Below are 10,546 nucleotides of genomic sequence, written 5' to 3' on the forward strand. Positions count from 1 at the left end.
GTTGCAGTCAGGAGGCTCCCACTCTCAGTTCCCAAGGCCCTGTTTCCACCAACACACACACACAGACACACACCTGCCCACGTAAGAGCTCAGGGACAAACACACGTAAACCACCCGCTTGTGTGGCTCCCTGAGCCTTGGGGCCAGCAAACTGCAGCCTGCAGTATGTGGGCTGGCTGTGCAGCTGAGAAATACAAGGCAAGTTGACAGACTGAAAGTCTCATAACCCTGTTACATCAGGTTTGTAGAGTATACCCTGCTATGCCCGTTTGGACTCCTTCTGAGAGCACATTGAGTGAACAGGCTCAGAAGACCCCAATCATCCACTCTCAGCCCCACAGCACACACACTAGAGACAAAGGGATGCTCTGACTCTCTCCTGCCCAGGTACAGTGCATTCAAGAGTGAAGGGTCAGAGCGCAAGAAACCAGCTCTGAGGCACATGCAGCCTCTGGATCTGAGGCAGACACAGGGGACAGTCACAACCTCTGTGTTTCTTGTAAAGGGCATTCAGAGAGGAATGAGAGGGGACAGAGACAATCCGAAGCAAGGGTCACAAGAGCAGCAGTGCAGCAAAGCAAGCTCTCAGGATGCCCAGTGCTGGGTTCTAAGCAGCAGCAGGAGGAGGAGGAGGAGGAGATGGAAAGGGGGTTCTATGGAGAGGGAGACAGGACATTCTTGGGACCTGGGACTCTAAAACTTTAATGTGTGTCTACCTGCTTATGTCTGCATATCTGATCCTGGCAGCTCTCTTAATACCTGGCTTTGGAGATGTCAAATCCTTTTCTCATCTCTTCCCCTGTCAGCTTTGTTCATGCTATTTTCAGCCTTCAGCCCCATTCCAGGTTCAGATAAAAGCAACATGTATGTGAGATATACACTGCACCAGACCTACCTCATTTCAGTAAGGATTTAAAAAGTATGTAATGGTTTGTCACCACACAGAACAACAGGATTTGTTTTGTTTAGGTGTTTTGGAAGGTGTAAATTGGAATCATAAGACAAACAGTCACTCTAGTAATGATGTGATGAGCAGTTCTGCTTGCAATCTATAGTACAAAAAGAATCCAATTTTCTCCTGCATGTGTTGTCATTATATATATCAGTAACAATAATAGAGGCGTGGGTAAACTGAGATTTAAATGGTGAACAATAATATAGAACCACACAATAAGAAAAAAGAAACAAAAGTGCAAATTATTAATAATAAAATATCAGTATAAGTTAGGAACAACAATAAAATATCACAATGACGATAAATGAAAAAGAATAAAATAAAATGGAAAATTGTCCAGTCAAGTAATGCTGTTGGACATCGTCAGCATTAAACATTAGAAGCAGTTTTAAAAAATGTCTTTAAAGCAAGTTTAAAGGTTTCAGCTTAGCTCAATGTCCTTAGATAGTTTGGAAGCTTGTTGGAAGCAACACTGCCAAATGCTTTATCCATAATCGCTAACCTAGCATCTGGCACCACAAGAAGAGCAGCAGATGTAGAGTGTGGGTTTCAAGGTGCGGTGGTATAATAGGATATTAAGTCAGTCAAATATATGGGTTTTAGGTCATAGTGCTTTAAAGGTTAAAAGAAGCAGCTTAAAGCTTTTTAAAGTTTGCTGATGATACAACGGTCATTGGTCTCATCCGAGATGGTGATGAGTCAGCCTACAGACGGGAAGTTGAGCAGCTGGTCCTGTGGTGTAGCCGCAACAACCTGGAGCTGAACATGCTCAAAGCAGTGGAGATGACAGTGGACTTCAGGAGGACAAGTACAGACTCCAGTGGACAGTCAGGACTGCAGAAAAGGTCACTGGTGTGAGCCTGCCCTCCATGGAGGACCTGTACACCTCACGGATCAAAAGGAGGGCAGAGAGGATCACTGCAGACCCCTCACACCCCGGATACAATCTGTTTGAACTCCTCCCCTCTGCACAGCGTTACAGGTCACTGAGCACCAAGACAACCAGGCACAAGGGCTGTCACTCTGATGAACGCTTGATCCACGACAGTATGACTGGACAATAACCCTCAGTGCAACACCTGTAACTATACCTTGTACGACTGTTTGTTGCTTTTTAATACTGCTTATTTTGTTATATTACACAGCCTTATGCTGGTTTACTGTTTACTTGACCCTCTGGCATGGGGATATGTACATACGCATTGAGAGCCAATGTACCAGAGTCAAATTCCTCGTGTGTCCGACACACCTGGCCAATAAAGCTGATTCTGATTCTGATTAAACTGAATACAATAAGCGACTGGTAGCTAGTGCAGTTGTCTCAAAAGTGATATAATATGTTCATATGATGTAGAACACAAAATGACTCTCGCAGCAGCATTTTATACAGTTTGAAGCCACTGAAGGATTTTTTTCAAAATAGTCAATGCGCGATGTCACAGGTGCATTGACCAGCACCTCTGCTTCCTGTTAGTCTGACTTTGTGTAGGAGATAAGCTCCACCTACCTATTCTTGCAGATCAGGGTTAGATGCATTTTATGTTTGTAATACTTGATGTTCTATAACAGAAGTGGAACAACAGTGAAACTAGTTTGCTGCCTGAACCACGTGGTTGTGTGAGCAGAGAAGAGAAAGCCAAATCTAGCAAAGATGAGATGCTTTTTGCACTTAAACTACATGAACATAGCAAACCTGTTCTTATGTAAGAACTGGGTTCAAGAAGGTTTTCACATGGAACTGAAGCTGCTGTCAGATGAACTCCAGCTTTAACTTTTCCACCACTGGCATCACAGTCCATCTATTTTTCATAGCCAGCATCTGTTTCTCTATTGTCACAATGATTTGTATCAGCTCCTTAGATTCCAAGTATAAAAGCAACACATGGAAGGTGACTAGACTAGTGTGCACAGAAGGCTTCAGAGAGTGTGCTTAGGAATGATGTCTTTACACGGTTTGATGTAGACACAAGAATTATTTCATGTGCATAAACTGAAAAAATGAGCATCCCACCATTAATAGATGAGTGGAGTTTGCTGCTGAGAGCTGGCACTCAGGAAAAGCTGTGACTACCTGAGAAAACTAACACAGGCAAACAGGACAGGGCAGATGTAGCAGCTGGTAAGCATGGTGTTTACTGTTTACTCAACAGGCAAGTAAAATGCATCCACATCTATCTCCACAGAGTAACACTACTGAGCTTTTGGCTTCTGTAATTATTGGTAAAACATGAGAAATCCTATATGTCCATATACAGTACATATAAAATCTCCCCCCCTCACCTCCCCAGTGCAATCAGTTCTTGGTGCAGAATAACATCATATTTTCTCCTCCTCCATGTCATTATGAAAACAAAGGCATTCATTTCTCCAGCAGCTGATGCAGAAAAATGAACCATAAAAATAACTTACTGACAAGAATCAGACAATTCCACTTCCTCTCTTTATCCTGATTAGAATGTCTAAATGGCAGAAGTAGATCTTTCTTATATCACTGTGCAGACATTTCTGACAGATGAGAATGGACACAGTGCAGGTGAATACTCTTTAACAGCCTCAGTAAATGTTCTCTTCTCTCTACCCCTCCCACTCGCAAACCAGGCTTAGTCTGTTAATGACTTAGAGAGTATGAAGCCTCTTGGCGTTCCCTGCTGGAAGAGGGACTCTGTGCTTTGTTAGCCTAAAAGTTTGCATGAGCATGTGTAGAGTGTTGATTCAGTGTACTTCCAGGTCCACATTAATTTTTCTAAGCTCTCCACAAGTGTTATTATGTTTTTGCTCACATCTTGGGATACAAGATGTGAGCTTTTAGTGTGGCAATCTTAAACGGACATTTGACTTCAGAGAGTGTTGTAAGTGCAACTATAAGGATAACAATCAATCACCTTTATTTTGCCAAGTATGTTACACACAAGGAATTCGTTTCCGGCATATAACCGAGGCGGCCATCTACGGTGCCAACTCACACCGATGGCTCTAACCATCAGTACTTCGCATATAAATCGTGCACGGGGTCTCAAAACTACCACACCCTTGATGTAAGAATTTGTATGTGCAGTGTAGGAGGACAAAGGTAATAGCTACTACAGTATACACACTTAAACAACAAAACATTTACGATATCAGGCAGCAAGGAGATCCGCAGGTGGAGGCCTGGGGCTTATGTGCAGATATGTGTGGGCTGCAGCTAGGTGTGTGTAAGATCAACTAAATAAAAGATTAACCTGCAATGTCCCTGGTGTGTTGTGAGAGCACCAGGCAGAGGTAGCTGTGTGAACAGGCAGGCAAGCAGGAAGGTAGGCAGGTGTGTGGTGAACAGGAAAGACACCCAGAGGTGGCTTTTCTATCAGCTGAAGTCAGCCAGGGTGTTAGAGGGAGCTGGACTATCTACGCCTGTCCACACCCACCCAAGCCTTATGAAACGCTGGTGTCATTAGAGCTGACAGGAGCAAGTTCACAGGAAGCTGAGAGGATGCTGAGGACCTGTCTGTCTCTCCTACCTCTGAGAGGTTCATGTACTCGCACCTTGTCAGCAAATGCTCACAGGTTAGCCGAGACGCAAACACCCATAGGAAATGCATCATAAGATGTGAGCAAACAAATATTTTAGAACTGAGTGCATTTAAATAATAAAGCTGATAAAGAAGTAGCATAAAACATGAAACGTAACCACTCTTACTTGTAGTACCACAAAACAGCTTGAATCAATGAATTCCATTAATACTTCAATCTTGTAACGATAAAATACTCAAACTATTATCCTAGTTCATTTAGTGAATTTGTTTAAATTCCCAAACTTTCTGTTGTTCTGTCTTCATACACATCACACTGCATAACAGAATATGAAGGCAGCAGAGCCTTCTTCCTATCAATATGAATAACATGTAGCTACAGAACACTCAAACTATCCTCCAGACACATTCTGCAGTTTTGTTGTGAAATTTCAATGTAACAAAGATCTCTTTTCCTCTCTTTATCCTGATTAGAATGTCTAAATGGCAGAAGTAGATCTTTCTTATATCACTGTGCAGACATTTCTGACAGATGAGAGTGGACACAGTGCAGGTGAATACTCTTTAACAGCCTCAGTAAATGTTCTCTTCTCTCTACCCCTCCCACTCGCAAACCAGGCTTAGTCTGTTAATGACTTGGAGAGTATGAAGCCTCTTGGCGTTCCCTGCTGGAAGAGGGACTCTGTGATTTGTTAGCCTAAAGGTTTGCATGAGAAAACCGCACCCATGGGAAAGAAAAACAGCCACACACCACAGAGAGAGATGGAAGGAGGGCAAGATTTATTTATAACTTTTTGCATTGATGCTAAGTCATCAGAGAGAAACCTTGTAGTGCAGCGCAGAGAAGTATCCTAAATGGTTTTAGGAGTGAGTGAACAAACATTTCTACCTCTCTCACAATCCCCATTTAGTGCTCGAGCAATTCTCTTCTTTTGAAAATCTTTCCAAATATCTGCTGTTAGCTCGCTTGCCACTTGGCAAATCACACTTAAGGGGAAAATCGCGTAGAGAGGAAACACAGTGATGGTGATATGATAGTGTGTTATTTCTGTACACACCATCCTCCATTATACTGGTGTATCTGACTCCCAGGTTCCATTTTGTGGCCCATTACAGAGGAAGAGGAAGATGATCCTAAAGAGAAATCAGAGAGCTGCAGCAATATGCTTCAAAGACCGAGAATAAGGCAGGAGTGGCTGGGCCAGTGGCCATCTCTGGTTTACAGTCAGAACTGCAGTGGTGGAAACTATCCAAGTATATTTACTCGAGTACTGTACTACCCAGCAGTACTTCACATATATACATAAGAATATAAACTAGTTAAACCTATCTCCCCTTTACCAACTGCAACATTAAATGTGATGTACACGATAACACTTCAGCAATTATAATCCAATAAAAAGATGTACATTAATTTAAATATGCTATTCTACATGATGAATACTTTGACTTCTAGTACTTTAAGTATGTTTTGATGCTAATACTTTTGTTCTTTTTAACATTTTGAATGCAGGACTGACTTGTAAGAGTAGTCTTACACTGTGGTACTTTTACTTAATTAAGGGATCTGAGTGCTTCTTCCACCACTGCAGAATTGTCACTCCTGTCGGACTTTTGGTTGTACTTAATCTGTTACAGGAAATCTAACACAGTGATTATGCTCACATCTATATCTGCATATGTTTACTCTCCTTGCCTTGCGTGCCTGTCTGCAAACCGAGAACGGCTTGGCAATCTCAACTGCCTGCCTGGCTGCCTGGTGTTCTTTAATGAGATTATCAGCAGAAGAGTGTCAGTAAGTAGGATCTAAAATGAAAGCCATTATGGAGCATTATCACAGAGCTGCACCATCCCAACCCCCCTGATCCATCTGCTGTATGACCACCCACACCACCACTACGCCCAGATTATAGCCATGATTAGCACTGCGAAGTGCTGCTTAATTTAAACACCTCTGGAGAACATGTGGCACTGTGCTGCGTTGCTGAGTAGCAGCGCTTGAACACAGACAGTTGGCAGAGATGGATTTCTCCTTATAGAAAGCAATGTATGTAGTGATTCCTCTCAAACACTTGAATTGTTTGAAATGATGCTGGAGTGACTGAGGACGGGCACACGTGTCAGCTGCTCATGTCATATTTAATTCTTTACATGTGAGCCTACATTCAACGCACAACATACGGCCAGACTGTATCTATAGCTACCTTTGATCCTCCAGTGGTATCCAAACAGTCACGTAAGCCGTCTTCTTCATCACCTTTGTGTCTATTAACTATTTTATTATTCTTACCATTTTGCTTTAATTATAAACTCAAATATGAAAACAGGGCAGCACGATGGCACAGTGATTAGCGCCGTGACCTCACAGCGAGAAGGTTCTGGGTTCGGGCCCCACGTGGGACCTTTCTGTGTGGAGTTTGCATGTTCTCCCTGTGCTTGCGTGGGTTCTCTCCGGGTACTCCGGCTTCCTCCCACCTTATATAAGGTCCTTCCTCCCACGGTCCAAAGACATGCAGTTTAGGTTGATTGGTGTCTCTAAATTGCCCATAGGAGTTTGTGTGTGGTTGTTCGTCTCTGTGTTAGCCCTGCGATGGATTGGCGACCTGTCCAGGGTGTCCCCCGCCTTCACCCGATTGCCAGCCGGGATTGGCTCCTGCCACCCCCCCCCACCAGGGTTTATTGAGAATTTGTATTATACTTTCAAAGCTTGACACTAAAAGTAAATGACTGTGATAAAGGGGAAATCCAGTGTTAATATCCCAGAATCAGACTATTTTACAAAGAAATAAAAAGCAAGCATCTACTGTATATCCCTGCCAGCTCTATCGAAGCTCAGTAATAGTAGCTCACCTTGTACTTGGAACTGCCTCTGGGGACTACCAAATCATCACACATTATATCCTGATTTCTCCCTATTTCTACTTGTGAATGCATCATATTGTCATTGAAAGCCTTTTGACTTCACTTTAGGTGATGTTTATTTACCGGATACATTGGCAGTCCTACAGACTTTGAGTTTATGATGTTTGTGAAACTCATTCGATTAAAACACACCTCAGGTTATATTGTTTCTGTATAGATTATATTCTTAGTTTGTCAAAAGTTGATGTTTTCCAAAACACAAGCAGCAATAACTCAATAAGACGGCCTCAGGTCTGTACCTGTGATCTTGTCGCGAACCAGCTTGCAGGACTCGATCTCACCGATGCTACCAAACAGGCTGCGAAACTCCTCCTGGGTCATATTCTGGGGCAGGTAGTTCACAATAAGGTTGGTCTTGCTGTCGTCATTTGTTGGACCAGTCTGCATGGGTGAGGGGCAGCTGCGGCTGTTGGTGGTCGGCCCGTTGGCTGTGGTGCCTCCTCCGCTGGGGCCGTTTGTCACTGGAGCCTCCATGTTACTGATGATCTGGAGCGGGGCGCAGAGGAAGAGCAAAGACAGCGAAAACAGGAGGAGGAGAGGAGAAAGGAGGGAGGTAGCATTCATTAACAAAGGCTTCTGTACGGTATTTAAAGTTCTAGAACAATGAATATGTAGCAAGGACTGACAAAGTGGCACTTTTCTAAATTAATTTTCTAAAAAGCATTACATTTGTTGCATTAAGTCATAACAGTCTGTATGAAAAGTGCTTTTAAAAGCCTATTTCCAAATACCTCAAAAATATTTTTAAACAAATTTTGCACAAGCAGTTTTATACACACACATATATATATGAGAGATGTTTGTCAACCATCAAATCTTGGTTGTATGAGGTCACTGATGGGCAGGAATGCTTTATTTTATATTAAATATTTCATTATTTGATGTATCAGGAATTCGGTGGTGTGACTTTCTAGATAAACTCATAGCCGGTGTAGGCATAACAGTGTTCAGTGAAGGTAAAATTATGTTTGTGGGTCTCGTGGTGTCATCAAATTACTAAATTAGTGAAAAATCAAATGACCTCTCATATCATAGTGTCTGCTAACATCAAAATTTAATCACAACATTGCTAAACCTTAATGTGGAATCACAAACTAAACATACAGTAAACACACACTTTACTCTAAACACTGAGATATGCAATAAACACTAGACACAGAGAGGATAAACATCTAAATATTCATGAAGACAGTGAGAGGTTATATACAGTAGTTCTCTGATAGCTGCTGAGATTTGTGAGAGGGGGTAGCAACAATATAGGCAGCCCTTGAGCTAGCTATGACTGCTGCTCATGCTGCTGCTGCGACAGAGAGAAATCTGTGTTTTCCTATCTGGCGTTGCACAGCATCGCAAGATGAGTGTTCAAAAAGATACTGCGAGCTTGGACTAAGTGTGAGAAAATGGCGAAAAAGGTGAGAGTCAAAAGTCAGAGGAGGAGGGAGGTTGTACTTTGCTTTTCTGCCAGAACACTTTGACACATTTTTCAAATGAATGTTTATTCAAAGGGAACATTATTCTCCAACAAAAGCAGTGTGTGAGGTGAAATTGTTCATACGTTTGCATAACAAAAATTTGTTTGACCAATTTAATAGCTTTTGTTTCATATATATGTGTGTGTGTGTGTGTGTGTGTTTGGGGAGTCTGTGCTTAACAAATGGAACAACTGCTCAAATAAAATCTAATCAGTAAATGGGGGAGAGATAAAACTAGAAAACGGAAGATGTAGGTACTGGTAGAAAGGCACAATACATCATTCAACCTTGACTCATGCTTGACCAGACCAGGAGACTGTGAAGTGACAAAATGTTAATTAAGTTTATTACCCTTTGAATGTCCTGCGGCGTCTCCCTGCACTAATATTGAAACCTGTGGTCCGTGTATCAGTCAAAAGCTTGGAGACACTTCAGCATTCAATTCAACAGGAAAATGTGTCCAAACCTTTGACCGGTAGTGTTTGTATTATGTCGTCTTACTGCTAATACTGAGAGTGATTCAGATTCTGCAGAAAAAGATAATTATATAAAAAGGTCTGTCCATGTCCATTCCCATTGGAGCAACTCCCATCCTGTTGCTGCACCAGCCCTGTAATGGCATAACAGGCTGAAACCTAAATTAAGATGCAAATATTCTTCAGTCTGATTTAATCAAATTTTGAAAAGTCATCTCTCAGATCATTTCCCTTCTCCTGCTCAACCGTTTGGCCCTCTGTCTATTTTTAACTCTTCTAAAGTACATGCAGACAGGCTGCACTTGGAAGTAGGGCTGGCTTTAGCAAAACAGAAACAAGTTGTATTTCACTCTATTTCTGGATTATCAAAAGACTGGGCCTGTGCTCTAATAATATATCTCAAAGCAGAATGTTACAATTTCTCTGTTTATCCAGAAGTAATTTTCAAAACCATTTTAATGTTTACAATGTGTGCACTTCTTGGCTTTAATTGCTTCATTTTTATCTCTTTCCACATGACGTTATAAATTAAACAGCAGGCAAGCAACTAACTTCGTTTCCAAATAAGTACTACCAATATGTTAATACTAATATGTGTGATAATATTTAATAACATAATGTGTTATTTATTCAAAATAGTATTATAACATGTAGAAGATTAGTATAATGCATCACAATGTGTAAGTACACCTGACTGTTTGGACGAGATTTACACTACTAAACGTGTATGTAAAGTAAATTTACTGTAGGTGGGATCAAAACTGTTTGCAGTTTCCATCAAAAAGATGACTCAGAAAAGTTAGGTTCAGAACAACTGAAATAGGAAAACCTGTGATCTTTAACCATGTTCTAAAAAGTAGGATTATCTTAACCTTTAGATGACTCTACATGGGCCGAGGTATCCATCTTTTCTCTGACTTTAGCGAAATGAAGCTATATTTCTTATTGTTTGTTTTTCTTTTCTACTGTTATGTGTTTAGGAGCAGTGCCAACAAAATGTCAGTCTTGTATACTTCCATCCTTTCATTTTACACACATACGTACACCCATGCATGTGCACACTTGCATGCATTCACACTCTGTGGCATCTGCAGTGAGTGGAAGAGCACACGCACACTAACACACGTATAGAGAGAACAACGGCCCAAGCCTACAGCAGAAAACAAACAGACAGGGAGATACTGTATATAAAAGCTCTTAAGATGTGAGCTG

The 10,546-nt window shown here is 41.6% G+C and overlaps 1 protein-coding gene across 12 annotated transcripts in view; it reads right to left on the minus strand.

Annotated features, from left to right (window-relative positions):
- elavl4 (ELAV like neuron-specific RNA binding protein 4) overlaps positions 1-10,546 on the minus strand; it is an 81,932-nt gene that overhangs the window by 32,098 nt on the left and 39,288 nt on the right. For all 12 annotated transcript variants that reach the window (XM_020613031.1, XM_020613030.1, XM_020613024.1 and 9 more), the window contains one exon: positions 7,626-7,872. In XM_020613031.1, coding sequence (XP_020468687.1) covers positions 7,626-7,860 — 235 coding nt within the window. In that variant the 5' untranslated portion in view covers positions 7,861-7,872. The remainder of the gene's footprint in view (positions 1-7,625; positions 7,873-10,546) is intronic.

This window comes from Monopterus albus, unplaced genomic scaffold (genome assembly GCF_001952655.1).
Source record: "Monopterus albus unplaced genomic scaffold, M_albus_1.0 scaffold129.1, whole genome shotgun sequence".
Classification (NCBI taxonomy): Eukaryota; Metazoa; Chordata; class Actinopteri; order Synbranchiformes; family Synbranchidae; genus Monopterus; species Monopterus albus.